Genomic DNA, 25,773 nt, shown 5'->3' with positions numbered 1-25,773 from the left:
AAATAAACTCCAAATGGATTAAAGACCTAGATAGAAGACCAGACACTATCAAACTCCTAGAGGAAAACATAGGCCAAACACTCTCTGCCATAAATGACAGCAACATCTTCTCAGATCCACCTCTTAGAGTATTGACAATAAAAACAAAACTAAACAAATGGAACCTAATCAAACTGAAAAGTTTCTGCACAGCAAAGGAAACCCTAAACAAAACAAAAAGACAACCCACAGAATGGGAGAAAATCTTTGCAAGTGAATCAACTGACAAGGGATTCATCTCCAAAATTTACAAACAGCTTCTGCAGCTCCATACCAAAAAAACAAACAATCCTATCAAAAAATGGGCAGAAGATCTAAACAGACAGGTCTCCAAAGAAGACATACAGATGGCCAAGAAACACATGAAAAGATGTTCAACATCACTCATTCTTAGAGAAATGCAAATCAAAACCACTCTGAGGTACCACCTTACATCAGCCAGATGGCCATCATCCACAAGTCTAGAAACAATAAGTTCTAGGGTGTGGAGAAAAAGGAACCCTAGTATACTGCTGGTGGGATTGTAAATTGGTGTAACCACTGTGGAACACAGTATGGAGATTCCTCAGAAAACTAAACACACAACTACCATTTGATCCAGCAATCCCACTCCTGGGCATCTATTCAGAGAAAACCATGACTCAAAAAGACACATGTACTCCAATGTTCATTGCAGCACTATTTGCAATAGCCCAGACATGGAAACAACCTAAATTGAAAGAGGAGTCCATTGAAAGAGGAGTGGATCAAGAAGATGTGGTACACACAATGGAATATTACTCAGGCATTAAAAGGAATAAAATAATGGCATTTTTAGAAACATGGGTGGACCTAGAAATTATCATGCTAAGTGAAGTCAGCCATACAATGGGACACCAACATCAAATGCTTTCCCTGACATGTGGAATCTGAAAAAAGGACAGACTGAACTTCTTTACAGAACAGATGCTGACTCACAGACACTGAAAAACTTATGGTTTCTGGAGGAGACAGTTTGGGGGGTGGGGGGATGTGCTTGGGTTATGGGATGGAAATCCTGTGAAATCAGATTGTTATGATCATTATACAACTACAGATGTGATAAATTCATTTGAGTAGTAAAAATAAATAAATAAATAAAATTGTATAGATTTCTCAAAAATGGTAACTCACCTTATCTAAAACACTTTGCCTTTTGGCTTCTAAGCTGGGCTCCAAAAGGAGATTTTTTCCTGTAAGATAAATTCCTGGTTTATTTCTGGGTAAAGATCACATTTTTTTTCTTAGAAAATTTAATAAGTAAAGGGAGACATACTTGCTAGCTCCTCAATATTTTTTACTAAGTCATCCTTGTCAGTAATGATTTGTTTTAGTTGAGGCAAAGTCAGAAACTGTTCTAGTAATACTTCCTCTTGTTCATTCATATCTGTAAGTTGTGAAACACTAGAAACACAATGGAAAAAAGTATGTTAATAAGTATCAACTAGTTTTCTCCATGATGATGATTCATGATTTTTCAGTTTTATTCAGCTGACAGGATTTTAAATAATTTTTGATATATATATTTTTATATGTACTTAGAAGAAGGTATACTGTAAACCTAAAAGCAAATGAAACATCAACCATGATGGAACAAAAAGAATTCTGAACACAATATCAAATCACTATAGACTATGAAGACTAGAGTTTGTAAATAGCCCTATAGACCTACCAATTTTAACCTCGGAAACTATTTAGCTAATATGTATGTGGCTATCATAATAAAGATACATGTATCTATGTCTGTGTGTATACATATTCACCAAAATGTTTTTAAAAAGCAATCATGGAAGGCTAATCCCAAAATAAAAGTCAATATCCAGAGAGTGAAAAAGGGAACTGGGTGGGATGGGGAGGAGGAAGCTAAACTTTCTGAACATATATTTCACATTTGACTATAGATCCATATAAAAGCATTAAGTAATTAAAAAACAAATATCCTAAAGACAAAGAACTATAAAAAACAAAATAATAAAAACTTATTCTTTCAATAATCATTAGCACTGTTACTTCACTGGTATTGCTATTTTGAAAAAATGCCTTTCAGAGGAATCCGGCTTCAGATTTGGGAGGAAAAATGTTAATGATGAGCCCATGACATCTTTGTTTTGCCAGAGTTTGCTAGTGATTAAAGATAGAACTATTTAAGTATCAAAAAGAATAATGAGATTGCGATGGTTTGAAACACAAATTTTTAAAAATCTATCAGTTTATAATAATTTTAAAACAACTATAGAAACAAAACAAAACCCTTTGCCTATCAGAACCTTTGAAGCTAGCTTATTATCAACTCATTATTCCAAAAACTGATAAATTAAGAGGAAAAAATTAAAGCATTTCTTGCCTTTCTTATTTGAAGTATATTTCAATATAACTAAATGGTTGATTTAGTAAAGTTCTTCATAGATTTCTGGCTAATTGTGGCAGTAGGAAGTAATATTTACAACCCTTAATGAAATATTGCATAGTCAGTGATTTCAAGCATTTCAACAGGTTTCAATCTTAATGTCACAAACAGGGCAACCTGACATCATTGCTTTACTGCTGCCTATGTGATGTAGTATCAAATATGCATTAATTATGACGTAAATATTCTTGCCAAAAGAATTAAACCTAAACTTTTCCCTTGCTTTCTTGAGAGATAATTGACATATAACATTATGTAAGTTAAAGGTGTACAATGTAATGGTTTGATAAAATTGAACCTAAATCTAACCAAAACTCTATAGATCTAGCTATCAGGAGAAGGTAGAAGAACATCTTCAATTGAACCACAACAATGTAATCAGGAAAAAAACAGGGTATGAGAAATTCTGTAGGACAAATAACCAGTTTCTTAAATATTTAACAATATGTATATAATTTATATGTATCACATATATGTCTTTATATGTGTTATGTATATATGTGTATGTATATGTGTATGTATATTATATATATATTTATATATGCATGTGTGTCTATAGTGTTTGTGTGCATATACATGTACATATTAAGTGGGGAGAAATGGTTCATGATTAAAAGGAATGTAACAGTATTCAAATGCAGTAAGTAGATCTTATTTTGAACGCTGATTCAAATCAACCAAAAGATTTAATTATTAAGACAATGGGAAAATAATATAATATGAAAGAATTACTAATAGTATGAGTTATAATGATGATGTGGCTTAGGGTTATGGCAAAGTAAAAGTCTTTACCTAGTGGAGAATTTTAGCAGAGAACATATGGATGAAAACAATTTCATATTTGGGACTTGTTTTAAAATAATCCTGACCTATACCTGTACTTCTTGAAAAAAGATGGAAGACGAGCAAAGAAGTTCACCTTTTGTGTACTGTTGGCATTTTCATAATTTTTTTTTAAAAAAAGGAAGAAAGGATGAATAAAAAGAGAATCCTCTATAACATGGCAATAATAATCATACCTACCTCACGGGGTTGCTGAAAACATTACACTGCATATAAATCTTTAACACGTATGTGGTATAATGTAAAATTCATTAACACTATTAGCAGAAAATAATAAATCACTATTTCCCAAAAACGATTGCAAAACACTGGGTCAAATAAAGCTAAACTTTTTTTTTTTCTTATCTACAGAATTTCTCATGAGTATTTGGCTACACTTTCCTGATAGGATATACACTAAAGATAAACAGAATTGTACAGCATTTAAAATAGCATTCAGTAGTCTAGTAGTAACAGCCTCATGACTACTGTAAACCTTCAGTGGTGGTATAAAGGATGCAATACTTTCCAAATTTGACTGGCCACGAAAATAATTTTTTCATGGAGCATCTTAGGAGCAGTGTTTCATGAGAAATGATACTTTATACTTGAGTATTACAAATTCACTTGTCATAAATTTGAATAAAATTTAGCTTTGTAAAAACACCTATTACCCCATGAGAATTTTAATCTATTTCTCTACATACAAATTTGTCTACAAAAGGAACAATGAAAGGTCTAAAATAGGTCAAGATATATTTTGAAATTTCTAAAAATAATGTATTCAGAAATAGTTTGTGATCACAAGAATGTAAGCTACACGAGAGAAAAGATATTGTTATTTTGGTAACTATTACATCATTTCCTAATCTAGAAAAATCCCTGGGTACAGACTAGTAACTCAATAAATATAACCTATAATACAAACTGACTTATGAAACCATCCCACAAAGACAGCCACAATACAGGAATAGTGAAGATTTAAAAAATCTTTTTATTGAATATGGATATGAAAATGATTATATGGTTTGTACAGACAAATTAAAGAGAACAAATACCAACATCACTCTCCAAGTTTTTTTACCTTAGTTCTGAGAGTTCTGGAAATGCATCAGGGACATCAGGCATCTTGTAACCAGAACCATTTTGGCTTATCTAAAGAGAGTTTGAAATGGTATTAAATTCCAGCTGTCTTTGTGACCGCTATTTGGTTATAAAAGTAATTTTTAATGTACTGCATCCCGTAATTGTTTTCATTACCAGACTTCATCTTTGCCCTTCTTCACTCTATTTTTTTAGTGTCTTTATAGGGTTACCCTTTTTTTTTTTTTTTTGATGGGGACCTGTGTTAAGCTCTTGAGCAAGTATATGGTTGTAAAAATAAATTTCCTAAGTCTCTCTTTGACAAATATAGAGAATTGTCTGTGGGTTTCATTGATGTATAAGAATACGTTTGTCTCAAGTGAAAGGCATTAAGTATAGAAAAAAAATCAGTAAATCGGGAAAAGTCTGAATAGTTACCTAAGTTCCATGAGATAGTAGGGTAAGATAAGGGATAGAGTATCCACTGTTGACTACAGATGACTTAAAAATTGAGGACCCATGAAAAGTTCTCTTGTAATTTTATCTACACTATTAATTGTAATTTATTCATAATATTTACTAATACAATGATGAAAGGTTTTGGAAAAACAAAGTCTACTTGGGTCTATATTCTAAATTATTACAAACACTAAAATTAATAAAGTTTTTAAATATTTGAGTATTACTATGGGTGACAGTCATTAAGGGTTAACAATAAAGTTTTTAAAACCCTTTAATATGTTTAATGCACAATTAGCCTTTCCCTTAGTAACATTCCACACGGCAGTTGTTACTAGCTTAATTTAAGAACACACAATTTTTTAAACCAATGTGACACTGGTTTAAAAGTCCTTAGTATGCTAGGGTAGGCCCTTTACTATCTGACATATGCTTCTCCTACACAATCACTTCTTGTGTCTTTGCCTGTGTCCTATATGATAACCAGAGAGCTCTATTACAGGCAGTCTACAAATATGCCATCTGGTTTATGCTTCCGTACTTTTGTCAATGCCGCTGGCCTCTTCACAGAATGCTTTACATGACTTTATCATTCTGGCAAATTTATCACCACCTATCAAAATTTGGGCTCAAATGTGAATTTATTCATTCATTCCCCTGCCTCATTTTAAATAACTTCTTTATGTATGAGGCATGGTTTGAGGCACCAATGGTAAAGTGGTATAAAAAAACAGAATCGCACCTTTTATAAAGCCATCTCTTCTAGCTCTACACCGGTCCCTGTGAGCACTGCCCATTTCCTCAACCGTATCTCTGCTCTAACTCTAGACTATCTCCTCTACTTATTTGCAATTATTTAATTATTTGCTGGTCACCTGACAATGGTTACTTAAGCTGAAAGACATTATAATCTTTTTATCTTTTGCTCTTAGAGGCTGGCACACGAGGCATGTCATGTTTGTTGACTGAATTCTGCAAGGGTACAAAATACATATATCTGAAGATACCAACCGGTGCTGAAGTGTCTGTTGTGGGAACAGGCAATGGCAGATTTGAAAGGACACCAAATGAAGGAGCAGCAGGTTTGGCTGTTGTATAACTTGTCGTTGAAGAAGAAACAGTGTCAGCAACAGATAAAGAACTGATAGTCCTGTTAGCTTCTTGTGGCGGATATGGAGGAAGAAATGGAAAACCCTGAGAAGCATAAGGAGGCATCCCACTTGGGTTACCATACAGGCTGAGGAGAAAGAGGCAAAACATGAGATTAGATTTAGGGGTAAATTTGTAGAATTCCTGAATTGTTCTAAATAACAATGGTTATGCATTACAGAAGGAATCTGTTTATGGCAGGTGCCATTAGTTATTATAACTATATAAGAGAATTAGATATCATGTAAATTGGTAAAATATGAACACGCCACAAAAAAAAAATTTTGGTTTCTTTCCATGAAAAAGGAAAATGTTTTAGAAAACATACAATTCAACTGGTCACACTAGAAGTGAACAGACAGCTCAGGAAATTTATTCAAGTGGATGTTGTTTAGTAGCTTTCACTATATATGGCAAAATCTAACTGAAAGTCAAGACTCCTTTTCCAGAAAATTTCAATGAAAAATTAAATGTATAAATGAGCTGGCAAAAATATAAAAAAGATGCATATAAAAACCAAGCATAGGAGTTCCCGTCGTGGCGCAGCGGTTAACGAATCCGACTAGGAACCATGACGTTGCGGGTTCCATCCCTGCCCCTGCTCAGTGGGTTAAGGATCTGGCGTTGCCATGAGCTGTGTGTGGTGTGGGTCACAGATGTGGCTCGGATCCCACATTGCTGTGGCTGTGGTGTAGGCTGGTGGCTACAGCTCCGATTGGACCCCTAGCCTGGGAACCTCCAGATGCCGCGGGAAGCGGCCCTAAGAAAAGGCAAAAAGACAAAAAAAAAAAAACCAAAAACCAAAAAACAAGTATATATATTAGAAAAATTGGCACAGCAGTACGTACTCAAGATATAATTGTAAAATAATTTATTTTTGCAAGATAATAAATATTGGGTTCTGGCTCAAGATGTTGATACAAAGGATCCTGAATTCACCTCTTCCCACGGAAACAATCTACATATGGAAAATCTCCTCTGAAAAAAACCTAACTAGCTAAGCAACTTGTACACACTGGGCAAACAGGAAGAAAACATCTAAGCTCGTAGGAGAGGCTTAGACACTGACAGTCTCACCACAAACCCCACCCTCAGCAGGACAACCTACAACATGGAGAAAACGCAAAACCCAGAGCTCCTCCCTGGGGAGTTAAAGGTTGGTTCCGAACTTTAGAAACAGGCTCCAAAAGCATTCAATTTGGTGTTCAGCAGCTCTCTGAAGACCAAAAGAGCTCACATCCATGAGATTCAACAAAGCTATAGCAAACTAAGGACAACTCTGAAAGGGCTCATTTGCTCAGACTCCCTGGCCCCAGGACCCAGGGCAGGAGAGGACCTAGCCTTAACAGCAAAGAGGCTCTTTCGCTAATCTAATCGTAGAGCATTAGCCTGAGGGGGCAGACATCTAATTTAACATTCATTTGGGGTCTGTTGGGATACTTTCTGGGGATGGAGGGTAGGGAGTAACATTCTGCTTCCTATCTGCTGTGCTCCAGAGAGCCAGTATCTCCTGGAGGGAAGTTCTTCTGTGTGTTCTTGTGCCCTGTTTCACAGCTGCTCCCCAGGGAATATCACTTGACTGCTTGGCTCTGGATGCCAGGCAGGTTTATATTCCTGGGTCCCATGGGACTGAAACAATCAGAGACAGTTCTTGGTAGAGTATGACTCCCAGGACAGTGCACAGACAGCAGACTGAAGCACACCCCACTCTTTCTGTGAAAGAGGTCTCTTTGCTTGTCTAGGAGCTTTAACATCCAGGCCCCCATGGAGATGGAGGCTGGTGGATGTTATCTCTGCACTCTCCCTCCGCCTCACTCTAGCTCACCACTATTGCAGGGAATGGAGCTTATACCCTTGTCTGCTGCCGATTCTTGCAGCTGCCACCAGAGGACACCACGACACTGCCTGGATCAGACAGCCAGTGGGGCTTAGACTCAGGTCTCATAGATAATAACCAATGGAGAAAGAGTTATTAATCAGCTACCACCCCAAGGCAAAGCAACAGGTAAAAGGAGATCCGTCTTTTTGTAAAAGAGGCCTATTAGCTTAACATCATAGCTGCAGCCTGAGGGGTAGGCTTTTCATTAAACATAACTCAAAGTGCTGAAGGGAATCCTTCCGCAGACCGCAGAGGGGGGCTCTGCTAAATTCCAGCTCTCCCTCTGTAATGTTCCAGAATGCCAGCATGTCTCAGAGGGGTGATATTACACGCATCTGGGGTCCTGGTTTTACATTTGGTACTCTGGTTTTTATGGCTGCCACCCTTGCTAACCTGGCTCTAATGGCCAGGGGGCTTAGATTCCTGGGTCCTGTGGGACCATAACAATTATAAGCAGTTCTTGGCAGGCTACCATACCTGGGCACTGCACAGACGATAGACTCAAATATATCCATAGTCTTAAGCTGAAAGAGGCCTCTTTGCTTATCCTGGAGCTTCGGCCTGAGAGGTGGGCCTCAGGTACTGAACCCCTGTAGAGACCTACGGAGGCACCTCAGAGAACCTAGGCAGGTGGACACCATCTTTGCATTCTCATCATCTGGCTTTGGTCGCCAGCAGGACTTCAGCTTGTGGCCCCACAAAACTGTATATATTTCCATACATAAAAGCTGCTGCCTGAGGGTCTTGCTTCTAATCAGCCTAAATCTAGGTGATGAGATCTTCCCCTTTGAGGTAATGATGGGTCCTGGCACACCCTCAACTCCTGGGAGCCATTAAGAATATGATAGGCTGCTTGGACAATCACGAAGGCTTGAGAGACAGCCAAGGGCCAGTGCAGGGTTGAACGATAAGGTTCATCTCCTAGTCCTGCCCTCAAAACTGGGAGAGGAGACTGTTATCTTGAGCAGAGTCAAGCAAAAAGAAGAAATAAAGAAACATGTTCCAAATCAAAGTACAAGATAAAATCTCAGAAAAAAACACCTTAATGAAGATAAGTAATTTATCTGATAAAGAACTAAAATCCCCAAAAATCACAACAGGAAGCCAATAGATAGTATCTAAAATGAAAGAATCAAGAGACTGCAGTATGTATACATTATTCAAAAAGATGAAGGTAAGTATTAGATAAGAAGCTAAAAAAAGAAAACATAGTTGCCTCTGAAAAGTATGAATGCATTTGTGTAAAGGTAGCAAATGTGAAAAGCAGAGGAGTGTCTTTTAACATTATACGAATTTTTAAAATAATTTTGATTACTTAAAATAAATGTATATGCAAATTTACATTTGTTATTTTGTTATAAACATTTAATTTGTTAGAAACATACTTACTATGGAAATGCTGTTGAAGCGGGAGCTAAAACTGGAGGATTCTTCCAAAACTCATCCAAGAGACTCTGAATAATTTTCCCAAGATCTGAGTGCATTGTAAACTAAAAGTAACAGTAATATACAGTGATCAGAATCACTTTTGGAAAAAGATTATAAAGTCTCATTAGGATAATTGTAAAACAATCTTTTTTAAAACATCTTTTTAGGGCTGAACCCTCGGCACATGGAAGTTCCCAAGCTAGGGGTTGAATTGGAGCTACAGCTGCTGGCCTACACCACAGCCATGGCAATGCTGGATCCTTAACCCACTGAGTAAGGCCACAGACTGAACCTGCATCCTCACGGATACCAGTTGGGTTCGTTACTGCTGAGCCACGACAGGAACTCCTGTAAAACTTAATCTTAAATTCATTTTGCAAGTCAAGAATTAAATGAAAAGCAAAGGGTAGTGTTGTCAATTGAATATATTAGCAATCCACAACTTATAATATTTTCTTACCAAGACCATAAATCAGGTTAAAAGTTTATTTAGTCAATAGTGGATCTGATATATTTCCACATTTCACTACTTACAATAATTTGACGGTTCAAAGGTAAATACTGAGAGCACATTTAAGTTACAGTCCCTCATGTTAATCAATCATATACCTATCATAAGAAATTTAAGGCATATTTGAATTTTATCTCTAATAACTATGAAAGATTTACTATGAATCAAAGTTCTAACATTAACAGATCCTCACCACTGAAAAAACAAATAACCTTCAATTTGGAATTATCTATTAAATATAGTAAAAACTTCTGAAATAAATTACACCATATACATACATTGTTTATTAACGGAGAGGTAACATACACTCCTTGTTTATCCACTAAGTGATGTCGTACTGGTGGATAAACGCTGATCACTGGTTTTTCCTGAGGAAATTGTGGAGGGAGCAATCTGGTAAAGATAGGTCAGATTCAAAAACAAAAACAACAAATATTATATAGGCATAATCCTAAAACAAAATCACTTAAAAACACATTTTTATACTTTCATTTGGATTATTTTTTATTTTATCTTTATTTATTTTTAGGGCTGAACCCAAGGCATACGGAGGTTTCCACGCCAGGGGTCAAATTGGAGCTACAGCCGCTGGCCTACACCTCAGCCACAGCAACACGGGATCTGAGCCACATCTGCGACCTACACCATAGCTCACAGCAATACTGGATCCTTAACTCACTGAGCAAGGCCAGGGATCGAACCTGCATCCTCATAGATCCTAGTCGGGTTCGTTAACCACTGAGCCACAAAGGGAACTCCTGTAAAATCTTCTTAATGTGGAATAAGGACACCCTGAGTTACAGACTATTTTTCACACCACACCAATTAATTGCTTTCAAACGCAATATACCAAACTATCCAAAATCTCAGCTAAAAATTAGATCAGGTATTTTTTAAATCAGGTGAACCATATAATCCAGTCTGCTTATTTACTGGATCACAGGTTCTGGCCATATAATTTTTTTGTGGTTTTCCTACTTTTGAAATGCTGCCAAGAAATTATTTCGCGATGTATTGGATTTTTAAAGAGTGGATACTATGGAAAGAACCAGGATTGGAACACTGTAGCTGTCATCATGCTTTGGTTCTATACGGCACTCTTTCAAAATATCTCGATTAACACATCTTTCCCAACTTTGAGGTCAATCACATGGTTTCAAGTAAGGAACAGTAAATTCTCAATACAAAAAAAGAATAAGAGTAAAAATCTTAACTTCTGGGGGAACTACTACAAATTTAAAATTAGGGAGTGAGGTCTTTATGAATTTTCTTTTGTTTTTTATTCTCTCTGGCTCTGCCTATGGCATGTGGACGTTCCTGGGCCAGGAATCAAACCCATACCACAGCAGATCCTTAACCTGCTGCACCACCAGGGAACTCTTAAGGAGTGAAGTTTTTTTAAAAATGAGATTTTACTATATATGGAACTTTGTTTTCCAAGTTTCTAAAATTCAGACAAATATGTCATTTTAAACTACCTCTCTGTTCCCCTTCTGGCTCAGAAGATTATTTTTTGGCAGCACTGTCCAGAAGAAAACTGGCCTCTCCTACTTAGCTCGAGCTAGGGCAAGAGATGAGAGATACAACTACTTCATTTATACGGTTGAAGATGTTAAACTAGTTTGGTAAAAAAGGCAAGGAATGACCCTTGGAGCTCAGCCAAACTGGGTTTCGAGCCTGACTATACTATTCGCTACCCACCTGTCTATAATTTGCTCCAATTTACAGGACTGCTGACAAGATTCAAAAAGCTGCCAATTATCAAGGTAACAGAGCATTATGGTTGGCACTATTATATTCATGCTTTAATTCATCATTCAACTAGAATTTAATAAGGCCTCCTATGTGCAGACAACACACTAGGCAATGAGGAAATGGGAATGAACAAGCATGATTCCTGTGTTCAAGTTAAGTGCCTTTTTACCTCACCCAAACACTCACTCTAGCAGCCAGCTACCTGATGCAATCTGAGGTAATTCCATAATTTTTATGCTAAAGACTAGTAATTGCACTTAAAGCTAAATGAGTACTTCAGCAATCACTTTGTCCAACCTTTCCTCTTGATAACTTAGTAATCTAATGATTGCATTTTTAACTTTTTCTTTAGTATTTTAACTTGTTTCTGATGTAAAGGTGAATACACCTTCTAGTGGTTTTCCATATGTGATCCTTTGATTGTCACTATCATTCTTACTTTCAGCTTACCTCCAGCTAAGACTTTAGCGCAAATCAATAAAGGATTATAGTACTAAGGATTATTATTATTACATTTTTTATTAAATTTCCTCTTTTATAGTTTCTTATAGCCATATATATTAAAATGATGGCTTTAAAATATTTTGTTTCACGAAATTGTGTAAGTTTAATAAATTGTAGTTACTGCAAAAGGACATAAGTTCACTTTCAACTTTTAATAACAGATAACAAAAATAATAAATTTTTAAAGACCGACTACATGAAAAAATAGGATACAATTCTACTTACATATTAATGTTAATTGTCAAGTTGTTTACGGTGAATGGCAACCTGTATTCCACATCTTTCTGTATTTCAGCTATACTGTAGGAGAAAATTTGAGAAAAAAAATTTATCTAAAGTTAAAAAACTAGTAATGAGAAAAACAAGTACTAAATTTTTTAAAAGTCTGCAAAGACTATTTTAATCACAGAATCTAGATAGCCACACATAACTTGTATCTTGAGGGGGAAATGATGACAGAAAAGTTTATCAAATAAGCAGGCAATACTATTTTGAGATAATGGGTGGGATGAGAGGGGAATTTAGATGGTGAAGTAAAAAGGCAAAGAAAAACTCTAGACTGATTTATGACCACTTTATCTAATTCATCATTAATAGAGGCAATTGTGAACCCTCTGGTTAAGAGGTCAGCAGGGCATTTGGGCTCTGATTATAGCTCTGCCACTAACCACCTATACAGACAGCTGGGGAAGGCTGGGCCTTAAGGGCTTACACTTAGAAATCTGGATGAGACGTCTCCTACAGTCTTATGACAACTGCTGGCTGCTTTTCAAAACCAAATATACTTCTTCTTCCTAAGTAAGAGAAGCCTGATTTTATTCTGAGTAGCAGTGTTCGAGCTTTTCTTGCAGTAAGTTGTTGCTATAGACTTAAGTTCCAGACAATAAAATATAGGGAAGTTGAGTAGAGAAATTTCTAGAAAAGCATCTTAATTTAAAGGGGAACAAAAAAATATAGTATGAGTCCATTTGCCTTTCCTACCTAGACCTGACAGCTGGACTTTAAAAGCTCTACTGGACCATGAACGTCCCTAAGAATGGAAGCCATACACTAGGGAGAGCTAAGCAGGAGGTAGTAACTTGAGTCCTTGATGATTATGGAATTGTCAAAGTGAATTTCTTGAATCAAGAGTAAAAAAAAATTTTATTTTGTTTAAGTCACTATATTGGGAGTCTGCTACTAGCAGCTAAATGTAACTGCCAACTAATATAAGTTCTTTATATTTTAACACTTTACATTCAGAATTTTATTTTATTTTTAATTGCAGGCGTGAAAGTATTTCAGTTTTAATCTCCCAACCAAATCTTTTGGGGGTTCACTTGGAATTCTAACCAACATTCATAATATCTCTAAAGGGAAAATCATTAAGTAAAATATTAATGAGTTAAGGTTGAGAGGAAGCCTAATATTCCTATACATGAGATCTTTTCAACATGAATACCTTTGAGAGATCTAGCAGTTACATAATTTACTTTTTGTTCTTTTCATTACTTCAATAGTAGCTTTAGAAAACCTCTTATTTTCCTCATTTTGGGGGCTATGGCATTTTATAGTCTTCTGATAAAAACCTAGCCTCTCAAATATGTAAATTTCAGGTAACCTGAAAGGGTCAAAAGTGTTGGCATGGAGTTATGAAGAAACTGTACATGTCTTCTCTGACATCCCATGGAGTGGGATTATGATTGAAGAAATGCTTGAGAAAATACTCAAGAATATAGTCAACATTAGGACTAACACAATTTGTTTTCTTTTTAGGACTGCAACTGCGGCATATGTAAGTTCCCAGGTTAGGGGTTGAATCGGAGCTGCAACTGCCAGGCTGCCACGCAGCCACAGGAATGCAGGATACAAGCTGCATCTGTGCCCTATGCCACAGCTCACAGCAATGCTGGATCCTTAACCCACTAAGCGAGGCTGGGGATTGAACCCGAGTCCTCATGAATACTAGTTGGTTTCATAACCTGCTGAGCCACGGCAGAAACTCCCAGAACTAATACAATTTTTATGAAGGTTTCTCTTTGGGGATCAGGTTTGGATTAGGATACTGACAGCCTTCTCAGCTGTATGAACATTATATAATCAATAAAATGGCTTAAATTTTTTATCCCTCTACATTATTTTAGGACCCTACAATGTCAATGTTTCAAGAAAACACTGATCACAAAGGCGTCCACCAGTTCAAAGCCAAGTAGAGCATCTTCGTGATTAAGAGCATGATCTCTTAAATTAGGTTCCTAGGTTCAAATACTCTCTCTACCATTTACTTGTGTGATCATGGGCAATTTATTTAGTCTGCCTAAGCCTTATTTTTCAAATGGTAAATGGGGATGTTAAAATACTCATCAACCTAAAAGAGTTATTAGAATAAGTGAGATAAATAAAGCATGTTAAAGCCCTCTACATAATATAATAATTATTCAACATATGTTAACTTTTTTTCTTTTTTTCTTTCGGCCGAGCCCACGGCATTGGCAAGTTCCTGGGCCGGGAACCAACCCATGCCACAGCAGTGACAAAGATGGATACCTAACCTGATGTGCCAAGAGGGAACTCCATGTTAGCCATTATTAAGTAAGCATGTAAAACATGCATCTAAGTTGGAGCCTAACTTTGTAGTATTAAAGTTTTAAATAAGTTTTTCAGACAGTATTTTTATAGAAAACAAAGTGAATTTGGTTAAAATAATTTTCACTTAAATCACTTGCTGTAAGTGTTCAATTTATTGTCCCCATAATTATATTTCTGACATTTATTAAAATTCTTGACAAGTTTCCTCCACACATGAGGTATCAAAAATAGCTGAAGGTAATATTTATAATATTAATGAGACCTGAACACATAATCAGCAAATTCCAAAAGACCAGGTTAATCATGGGAATTGATGGGGTTCAGGACATGCTACCCACAAAGGCGGCACCTTGGTATCTTGAATATTTTAAGCCGAAGGAGTATGAGAAAAAAGCAGAAACAGGAAAGTTACTGACCTCCTTCCTGCCCCTCCCAACACTTCTTCCCTGAAACAGATCATAAAACTTCATTAAGAGGTGCTCTCCCTATCCCAAGAGGAAAGGATCATCCTTATCTCAGAAGGCATAGGGACACCAAGAAAAATTCCAACAAACCAACCTTGCTATGCCATCATTGTCCACTATCCACTCCCCAACCACACACTCCCTGCTGTAGTTTACTACAATTACAAGCATAATTTGCTTTATTCTGCTTCACAGATACTGCCTTTTTACAAATTGGAGGATGCAGCAACCCTGCATAGAGTAAATCTATTGGTGCCATTTTTCCAATAGCATTTGCTAACTTCATGTCTCTGGGTCACACACTGGCAATTCTCACAATATGTCAAACCCTCCCCCAGCAGAAAGATTGCAACTCGCTGAAAGCTCAGATGATGGTTAACATTTTTTAGCAATAAAATATTTTTTTGTTTGTCTTCTTCTTTAGGGCCACGCCCACAGCAATATGGAGGTTCCCAGGCTAGGGGTCCAATTGGAGCTGTAGCTGCCAGCCTATGCCAGAGCCACAGCAACGAGGGACCTGAGCTATGTCTGCGACCTACACCACACAGGAACACTGGATCCTTAACCCACTGAGAGAGGCCAGGGATTGAACCTGTGTCCTCATGGATGCTAGTTGGGTTCGTTAACCACTGAGCCACAATGGGATGGGAACTCCGAGATAAAATATTTTTAATTATGATACATACACTGTCTTTTAGACATAATTCTATCGCACACTTAACAGACAACCATATAGGGTAAACATAACCTTCACATGTACTGAGAAACCAAAAAACTCATGTGACTCTCTTTAATGTGATATCTGCTTTATTGAGGTGGCCTGGAACTGAACCCACGGTATCTCCAAGGTCTGCTCCATACTCCCTAACCCTTCACATTCCTCCACAACTGTCCACTCTTCATCAAACCTAGCATAAAATACCATGTCTGTTTCTTTGAATCTTCATTTCCTTTTGAAGGCCCCCATGTTATGTAAACTGATTAAATTTAATTAATTAAATTTGTAGCTTTTTTCCTGTTAATATGTCCTTGCCAGTTTCATTTTCAGACCCAGTGAGGGACCCTAAGAGAGTCAAGGAAAACCTTTTCTTCCCTTTAGCTAGGAAACTAGCTAAATTAGACAAAATGGCAGACAGTTGTTTTACTTAATTAAAACAAGAAGTATTCCCTGAATCTTCATCACAAATATAATACTGATTTCCTTTTCTATTTAAAAAAAAAGTTACAAAACTAAGTCATTCTCATTGAAAAAAATTACTTTCCCAAATCAATGTTATTTTAAAATATATTTAAATGGCTGCATAAAGTTGTAGAATATTGTTTAACCTATTCTGTACTATTAGTTATTTAGATTGTTTCCAATTTTTACTACTATAAATTATGCTCTGATAAACATTCTTATAGCCATATCTTTACACTGACAGGTAGTATTCTTTGGATATAAACACACACATTTTAAAGTAATACTGTAATCACATCACAAGAGAAAATTTAAATGGCCTTCCATTAATAACTTTTATTTGCTATATCTCTGAAGAAGTGAATTACTATAGATTTACCTCAGTGACTCTGAATATGCTTGGGACAAAAGGAAGCTTAAACAAGCGGTAACTTGGAGTTCCCGTCGTGGCGCAGTGGTTGACGAATCCGAATCCGACTAGGAACCATGAGGTTGCGGGTTCGGTCCCTGTCCTTGCTCAGTGGGTTAATAATCCGGCGTTGCCGTGAGCTGTGGTGTAGGTTGCAGACGCGGCTCGGATCCCGCGTTGCCGTGGCTCTGGCGTAGGCCGGTGGCTACAGCTCCGATTGGACCCCTAGCCTGGGAACCTCCATATGCCGTGGGAGCGGCCCAAGAAATAGCAAAAAGACAAAACAAAACAAAAACAACAGGTAACTGTCAGAATGTGTGATTAACTAAAATCCTCATTTCCTTGATAGTCTCTAAAACTATAAAGAAACTTGAAGTGCAAGACAGGCACTAGTTAGGGCTAAAAGATTCCTTTTGTAGAACAACCATTTATATCGTAGCTTTGTATTTTGTGTAAACTTAAATTTCATAACTAAGACCAGATTCAACTGAACAGCTACCATATATCCAGCATCTTACAAGGAAATGGAAATACAGAGATGGAAATGTATGGTCTTTGCTCTGCTAGGGCACACAGCACAAAGAGAAAGTCAAGGGACTAAAAAAGATCAATAAAAGATACTAATGTCATGCATTTCCCACAGTGTTCGGTAATTTGAGGAAGGGTTTTAGTTGATCCTTTCCAATAACGGGTTCAGATGCTTAGATAAAGATGGCAGATGGAGGTTAGGCAATTCCCCTTTCCCATCTAAATCTCCAGGAAATATCAAAACTGGCTTTTAAAAAGCAAATCTATAACAGTGTCGGAAAGCAAGTAGTACCATAAACAAGAAACCTTGAGGAATCTTTGAATGATAAAATGATATGGGATTAGATTTAAGAAATAAGGGTTAAAAAAAAGAAAATAAATACAGGAACTAATGACAACCCAAAATATCAGGCCAATGCAAAGCAGGAGCAGTCTGAAGGTCCTTCAAGCCTTTGAACCAAGTCAATGCAAATCAGAGCATGGAGGGAGGGGCAGGAGCATATCTCAGGATAAGGTGTGTGGAGACGGGACAGCAGGAAGGCTGGAGCACTCAGCTGTTGCCCTGCTGGGTCCAACCAGCTCACAGCCGTGGTATCTGGCCCTGGGATAACATGGTGAGGCAGCCTCTAAGGTAGCAGTACCTTGGAAAGCTCCCAACCCCCAAGAAGCCTCCATTTTCAAATGAGCACGCTCGCTTGCCCCATACCAAGACAAGTCATTCTTTTTCACTCATCACCTGAGCCAGGCTATGACAGACAGTTAAGTATCTACAAACCACCAGGAATCTCAAATACAGAAATGAACACTCAAAAAGGTCTGAAAACAATTAAACCATGCAAGCCATGCACCAAATTCAACAAGTCCAAAACAAATGAGTGAAATGAGCCAACAGAAGCCTATATCCTCAGAGGAACAAAAGAAAATAGCACTTGCATTCATATTCAGTCACACGCATGCGCGTGCACACACACACACACACACACACGAGATATGAAAATGAACAATTAAACTGGAAATTTAAAATAACTAAACTTAAATAAACGGTTCAGTGCTCTGTTCGTTAGATGCCACATACTATATCCTTCTCTTGGAGAATACTGATGCACTTTAGCATATTAAAGACTTTTAGAAATTCTAAAAATTTTAAAGTTTTGTTTGTTTTCTGGGAACATGATGGAGGATAATATGAGAAAAAGAATGTATATACATGTATAATTGGGTCTCTTTGCTGTACAGCAGAAATTGACAGAACACTGTAAATCAACTATAATTAAAACATTTTAAAAATTTTAAAAATAAAGTTTTGTTTGTTTTCTCTGTTTGAAATGGACCAGTTATTTCACGGTATTTTTTGAGTAGTGCTCTACGGAATACACTGGATAATGATAGAGATGTGCAAAGAACTATAGGAACAGAGAAGAAGCATTTAACCTAAAACAAGGATGGGGGTGATGGGGTCTTCTAGGAAAAAAACAACACCTGAGCTACATTAAAAAGTCAAGTAAGAGTTAACCCCAAGAAAGAGAAATAAGGAAATGAAGTGTACAATCTAGACGGAGGAAACACAAACAGAAAAGCTTCAGATATGGGACTTCCCTTGTGGCACATAGAGTTAAGGGTCCAGTGTTGCCACTGCAGTGGCTCGGGTCTGATCCCTAGAACTTCCACAAGCTGAGGGTGTGGGCATCCCCCCAAAAAAGCTTCAGATAGGAAGTAACATCAGGTCTCTATAAGTCTCCATATCCTTTGCTATTAAAGAAACTTAACATTACATTCTGTCTGTTTACACCTTTCCATCAGCCACATCACCTCCTGTGACAACCAGGCATTAAGCTAAGGAGCCTGGACTTTTCTGAGCAAGGGTTAGGAAGGTGCTGAAAGGAATAACATGGTCAAATTCAAATTTTAAAAAGATTACTCTGGTGCCCATGTGGAAGAAAAGAGTAAGGGAACAAGACTTGGGTCAGAGAGAATAGTTAACAATCCAGTGGTAGTAGGGATGACTAAGTGGATACAGGATGACCAGGTTTTTGGCTTAAGTGAGTGGACAGTAGGGAGAGGTAGGAGAGGAGGAGTAGATGTGGTTGGACTCAACTAGCAAAGGAGAAATGACTACCTGTGTGGTGACATTTTTTTTAAAGCAGGTATGGACTTATACTACCATAGACCACATATGGAAAACTAACTAGAGATGGCACTTAACTATTAAGATTTAGGAAAATTTTTCTTAAATGGTAATATGCTTTATTATGTCATATACTCTGCAATTATAACTTTTAATCAATGGTTATAAATAGGCTATATGATTTAATGTATCAAATTAAAATTCGCTTAATTATGAGATTTGATACACATAATTAAGTGCATAAGAGTTCAAATTTACAGGGTCAAAATAGACATTTTGTAGGTTTCTGTAGCTTTAATAGGCTAATGCATAGCAGATTCTTACAGAATTTTTTATTGTAACAAGTTAAGGTAATTTTCTTCCACAGAGAAGTTTTACTTTCAAATACCTATAAGAGTTAGATAATGTACATAAATGAAGGCATTGCTTGTATATAACAGGGAATGACTGCATACAGGTAAAATGGAGAAGGGCAGCCCAGTAAATACTTCAGCTACTCTTAAGCTCAAAGCAAACACTGCTGTGTGGAAACTATTGCCAGATCTCTCTATTTTAAAAGAAAAGTTGGAGGGAGGCAGAGACTATATAGGAAATCTCTGCACCTGCTGCTCAACTTTACTGTGAACCTAAAACTGCTCAAAATAATAAAATACATCTTCTTAAAGTTGGAAGTTTTTTATTTTAATGAAAATATAGATTATATTGAGAACAAATCCATTACAAAATATAACACTGGGCAGGTTAAAACATATACACATATCCTCTCATTACACATTTTTTTGTGTTAACAAGTTCATATGTGAGTCCATATGAGCTGACAGTAAAAACTACAGGAAGCTTTGGAATCTAGGCTTACTCAGAAAGCCATGAGTGTACAGGAGACAGCTTTATAACTGGGAGCAGGGGGTAAACTTAATGGATGGAGGATAGAAAACTATAGAATAGTAGACTTTTCAAAGAAGTTACAAGATTTTTTTTTTTTTTTTTAAAGATTTGGGAAATCAGAAAGAATATTTAAGGACTGGCTGCAAAAGAAAATTTCAAAACAATTTTTAAAGACTATGGAGACTGGCAATATTATATTTAAAATACAAAGTTAATATAACTGGCATGTACAGGGTACTTACTATATGTCAAATAGTATTCTAGTTTCTTTACATGTATTGTCTAAAATCTTGGACAATGAGATCTTACACCTTGTGAAGAAAAAGAACTTTCTGGATGGATGTGCTTTCTAAATGGAAAGTCAGAAGTAGTCCTGCCAGAGAAAAATGAGCTGTAAGCTTGTGAGGGAATTATAAACAATAAGCTGGCTAGATCCATGTAGGCTAAGAGCCAAAGGTACCAGGCACAGTGACTCTGTGTAGTAAGAATGAATATAATCTGTCATCTATCTGTGAGTCAGATGCTCTAATAACTGTTTACATACATTACTTAAATATCCACAAATATTCCTGATTTTACAGATGGGAACTGGAGCTTAGAGTTCACCTAAGCCGGGCTGTTTTTCCTATGAATTTCTGCTTCTATTTATGTTGCTCAAATTCATTTTGTCTATTATCTCTAAGAGTGCTCACATTGAGGAACCTGAGGAATCAAGAGACTTTCACAGCTGGGCAGGGCAGTAAGAGATCAGGTAGTCAGTCCTCTCACTTCAGTGGTCCTAAGACCTATTAGGGTTCCATGAGCATCCAGGGTTGCATCTAGTTTATGATGCATCAGTTATCTCCTGACTTCGGGTTCAGGGCTTTGTTCATTAGGACTATTAGTCATTCATCAGGACCATTAGTCATACCAGTGTGAAAAAGAAAAAAGCAATTCTGACAAACATAATTCCCAAATGAGATTTCTTATTGAATGTAGAATAAAATAGCACCAGAATTACTATAATTTTTAACTATTAAAATTATGAAGTGCTTTACTTGAGAGAGTTGATCTCCCCAAGTAAAAGGTAACAAAGAAAGAACACTATTTGTATAACTTCGAATTTATATAGTTAACTACAGATAATAATTATCATTTACAACACAGCTCCAGGTTGTTGTTTTGAAGCTAAGGAAATAAAATAATAAAGAAGCTAATTAACTGTAAGTATTGTGAGAGAGGAAAACCAGGATTGATAGGATGCTAACTGTGGAGTTACAATCAGATTTTAGTATTTTCTTTTCTTTTTTTGCTTTTTAGGGCCGCACCAGCGGGATATGGAAGTTCCCAGGCTAGGGGCTGAATTGGAGCTGCAGCTGCTGGCCTACACTACAGCCACAACAACACAGGTTGCATCTGCAACCTACACCATAGGTCAAGGCAATGCCGGATTCCCAACCCACTGAAGGAGACCAGGGATCAAATCTGCATCTTCATGGATACTAGTCGGATTCGTTTCTGCTGTGCCACAATGGGAACTCCAGATTTTAGCATTTTCTGATTGTAGGTGCAGCGCAGAGAGATACTTAACAGCCTCACGTCTGAAGAAACTTTAAATATTGGGATTAGTATCATCTGGGATACTTTCAACTTCAAGTACTTGAAAAACCAGGCCGAAAGTGTCTTCAACAGTGAGGAGTATTTGTATGTATAACACAACTGTGCGAAGTATAATTTTATAGAGCAAGAAGTCCAGAGACAGAAATATTCCAAGTCTGGTTATTGCAGCATCACAATATTATCAGACTTTCTATCTTTCTACTCTCTCATATTCAGTAATCAGCCTGTCTTCCTTCCTGTCTTCCTTCATGATCCAAGTAGTTCCCAATGTCCCACAAAACACAATATGAAAAACATTGAGTTAATTCCTCTTAGACATCTCTATTACCAAGTAAATGTTTTGGGCAGCTCCCCAGCAGACTTCTTTTCCACTGACCAAGATTATGACAAGTGTCTTGCTTCCACAACTACTCGCAGTGGGAATGAGACCATCACCACTGGCGTAAACAACCATCATTTACCTATGTGGATTGAAAAAGCATAACCTCCACTACATAAGTAGACCAGGAATCCATATAAAAACAGATGTTCTTCCAAGAGATCAGAAGAAAAGGATTTAGACTGGAAATCAACAGAGTTCCTTAGAGTGAACTTCTTTAGGATGTAGAAGAAACAACAGAATTAGTTCTACTCCCACCCATAAAGTCAGGAATTTTAGTGGTAAATTGAATACTGTGACAACTGCTACTTAGAATGTGCAATACATTACTTGAGCCTAGTAATCTATATAACTTTTGGTTTCTATTTTTACAGCAGACAAACGTGTTATTATACTTTGGGCAAACACCTTTTTTTGTCATCATTATGACAACTGCCCATTTGCCTTGCCTTACCCATAAGACTGAGATGAGGGAATACAAAATTCAGCTAATTTTTAAGAGAGCCCTGAGGAAGATGATAAGAATTTCCTAAAGTAACTGAAAAAAAAAAAGTTTACATTAATTAGAGAAAGAGAATTAAAGAGACTCCTAAAATGGGATTTTCTGAACTATAGCAAGTTAAAAGAAAATACAAGTTGGGAGGTAGATGAGAGAATGGGGTGGGGAAAGTCTATGAAGGAGGGCACAAAGAAAAAAGTCACCTTTATGGCCAGGAAGGGATCTGGAGAAGGGATAGAGTATGAAACATGAGGGAAGTGGGCAGCATGCAACAAGATACTCGTATTCATAAATGAGGGAGTTTTGTATTATTCATTAAAATACCATTCAAAACATTCTTTCAGCCTTTGCAGAGTGCACCTTCAGAATAACCAGTCACAATATCTTTTTGTATAGAAATCTTTAAGTTGTATTACTGAATTTGGTTACTCAAGCAACATACTGTCAGATACTGCACAGATACATCATTTTTACCAGCTAGCTTTAAAATTATGCCATAAATTAAAGGGGCAGACTTAACAAGAATAGGTGGATAACATTTTTTTCTGGGATCCTACCATTCTTTGAAAACTGGAAGTACATGACTTACACAATTGTCACTATATATCCAACTATAGTTTATATAAATGTGAAATATTTCAATAAAATAAAACTTCAAATATTTTTACAAAAGGACCAAGTACTTAAAGTTAGCTGTTCACAACATTACAAAATACATAGATAATGTCACTTGTCTGATTTCATGATTTCTGGCTCAAAAAATACAAATAAAGTGGATCCTTTCTGCATTTGACTCAGGTATTTACTGATCCTCTTAAGCCAATCCCAGAACTCCTTAGATTAGCAATTCCTGCTTTAGCATCTCACCTTATTTGGGAGGCAAATATATATTAAAAGTAATTAATTCCAAAGGTGTGGTTCTACAAAATATTCCAATAGTAGTGCTAGTATAGTATGCAAACAGTCTTCCAAGGTGACACCTTCTAAGAGACAAACTTTTGTTATGTTTGTTAAAAAGAAGTCACCTTATTTTATAATAAGGAGTCACCTTATTTTTATTTTATAAAAGTAGCTCTTACAGGTTAGTACAGAACACTATTTAGAATAAGAATGACTTGTAAGAACTCTGGGAACTTAATTTTCCAAAAAGAAAGCTACCATTAAATCAGATACCATACCATTCTTTCCTTCTTAGTACCACAAAATTCCACTTTTCTAAAGTTCTCAACAAGCAGAACACCTGAAGTTCAATCAGTAACAGGCCTCATTTTTGCCAAACTGAATTTGCAGTGATTTTTTTCCTTTAATACATCCAATTTAAAACTATTCTATACTATACCTTGCTTGGGAAAAACCACTGACCTAACAGCTAGAATGGCCCTTTAGTAGCTCCAACAGAAATTAATCAATTTTGATATCTCTAAATATATATATTTTAAATGTATGAAAAGTCTATTTTAAAAGGGCCTAAAAGGAGTTCCCGTCATGGCTCAGTGGTTAACGAATCTGACTAGGAACCATGAGGTTGCAGGTTCGATCCCTGGCCTTGCTCAGTGGGTTAACGATCAGGCGCGTTGCTGTGAGCTGTGGTGTAGGTTGCAGACGCGGCTAGGATCCTGCGTTGCTGTGGCTCTGGTGTAGGCCGGCGGCGGCTACAGCTCCGATTCGACCCCTAGCCTGGGAAGCTCCATATGCCGCGGGAGCGGCCTAAGAAATGACAAAAAGAAAAATAAAAAATAAAAATAAAATAAAGATGTTGTCATCTTTACACTAAAATACAGGCTGTTACACGTAAATGTACTTGCATAATATAAAGAGATCTAATTTTTGAAAGCCACTAGAGGTCACAGGTATTTGCAATAGAAAGAGCTGCAGCACACCAGTTTACAATAAAGATAATTAAAATAATTTAAATTGCAAAATATTTCTAATCTGACCACGCTGAAACCGAAAAACTCATAGGACGCCAATAGTACAAGATGAATATAAAGCAATTCCTGAATGTGAGAGCAAGAATAATAACGTGAGAAATGTAGAGACTGGTAGCTGCGAGATGAGGAGAGGTTGCTGGAACAGGGTAAATCTATTAGACTTGAGGATTGAAAAACTGTCCTCCCAGAGAACTCACTGATGAAAACTTCTGTCTTCCCTTTCTTTCGATGTTAAAAGTTTTGTTTTGTTTTTTCAAGAATGGTCCACTCTTTGTGAAACTTGGAGATTACTCTTCACAATTCATTTTAGCCAAGTACAAAATTTTAACATTCTGCCAAAGCGGCAATCAGGTGGGCAAAGGGAAAGGTTAATGAGGAAGGCGGGCAAAGCAAGGCATATTGGATACAGACTGTGAAACAGACTAGTCAGCGGCGATGTGTCAGGAGGGATGAGTAAATCAGAATTAGAGAAGCTGAGCAGTGAGTGGGAAGGAGGGAAGGAGGGCCCGGAAGAAAATTCCTGAACGTGGGTCAGGGATGGAAGAACTGGCGCGTGACCCAGGACGAAGGGGGAGGTATGTCAAAGGAGGCCGCCGGCGGGGAGTCGGCCTGAGGAGCTGCGAAAGTGCTTAAGACCAGCCCGCCCTCCCGCCCTACTTTTTCCTTAGGTTGGAGAGGCAGCTACCAGTCACCTGGAGTGTGAGTTCCGGAGGGACTCGATCAGGCGCTGCTTCTGCTGTTGGAGGCTGGTGAGGCCACCGGGGGACCCAGCTGCGGAGGAGGAGGCGCTCTTGGTCAGGGGAAAGAGCCAGCTCATCCTCCACGGGTCCCCGGGCCCGAGGCCCTAGAAGGCTCTGGCCTGTTTCTCCCAGCCGCTCAGCCAGGCGGTTCTCCAGCGACAGAGGAGGAGCGGGCAGGGACGCCCCGGCCCCAGTGCTGGGGAGTTGTCTTCTCTAAGCAAGCCCGGCCAGGGGTCCTCGGGGCCTGAGGAGCATGCTCTGACTGCGGGCAGCTGGAGAGAGGGAACTCGGCGCCCGGGACCGGTAGTCCTACCTTCACCGCCCTGACGCCCGACCAGCCAGTTAGGCTGCGTGACTGCCCAGCTCTCCGCCGCCCCAGCCTCCGTCAACTGCGTGCCCCGCCCCCTTCTGC

General features: G+C 37.6%; 1 protein-coding gene across 12 annotated transcripts in view; it reads right to left on the bottom strand.

Moving 5' to 3' along the window:
• The window catches only part of VPS37A (VPS37A subunit of ESCRT-I), a 66,308-nt gene extending 40,548 nt beyond the window's left edge, over nt 1–25,760 (bottom strand). For 3 of the 12 annotated variants that reach the window (XR_014831773.1, XR_014831772.1, XM_085002791.1), the window contains exons 1-8: nt 25,314–25,752; nt 12,280–12,354; nt 10,074–10,188; nt 9,246–9,346; nt 5,840–6,065; nt 4,371–4,441; nt 1,334–1,461; nt 1,192–1,250 (exon numbers count right to left, since the gene is read on the bottom strand). Coding sequence is in view for 7 of the 12 variants with exons in the window: in XM_085002791.1 (XP_084858917.1) it covers nt 1,192–1,250; nt 1,334–1,461; nt 4,371–4,441; nt 5,840–6,065; nt 9,246–9,346; nt 10,074–10,188; nt 12,280–12,354; nt 25,314–25,438 (900 nt within the window). In the remaining 5 variants the exon portion in view is untranslated. 12 annotated transcript variants of the gene reach the window in all.
• Nucleotides 25,761–25,773: the final 13 nt, after the last annotated feature.

Source organism: Sus scrofa, chromosome 17 (assembly GCF_054392235.1).
Source record: "Sus scrofa isolate SSC_HxYL_T2T_F1_AM1 chromosome 17, Sscrofa_HxYL_maternal_Yorkshire_Landrace_v2.0, whole genome shotgun sequence".
Classification (NCBI taxonomy): Eukaryota; Metazoa; Chordata; class Mammalia; order Artiodactyla; family Suidae; genus Sus; species Sus scrofa.
The sequence above is the reverse complement of the archived record's forward strand: the minus strand, read 5'-3'. Positions and strand labels throughout refer to the sequence as shown.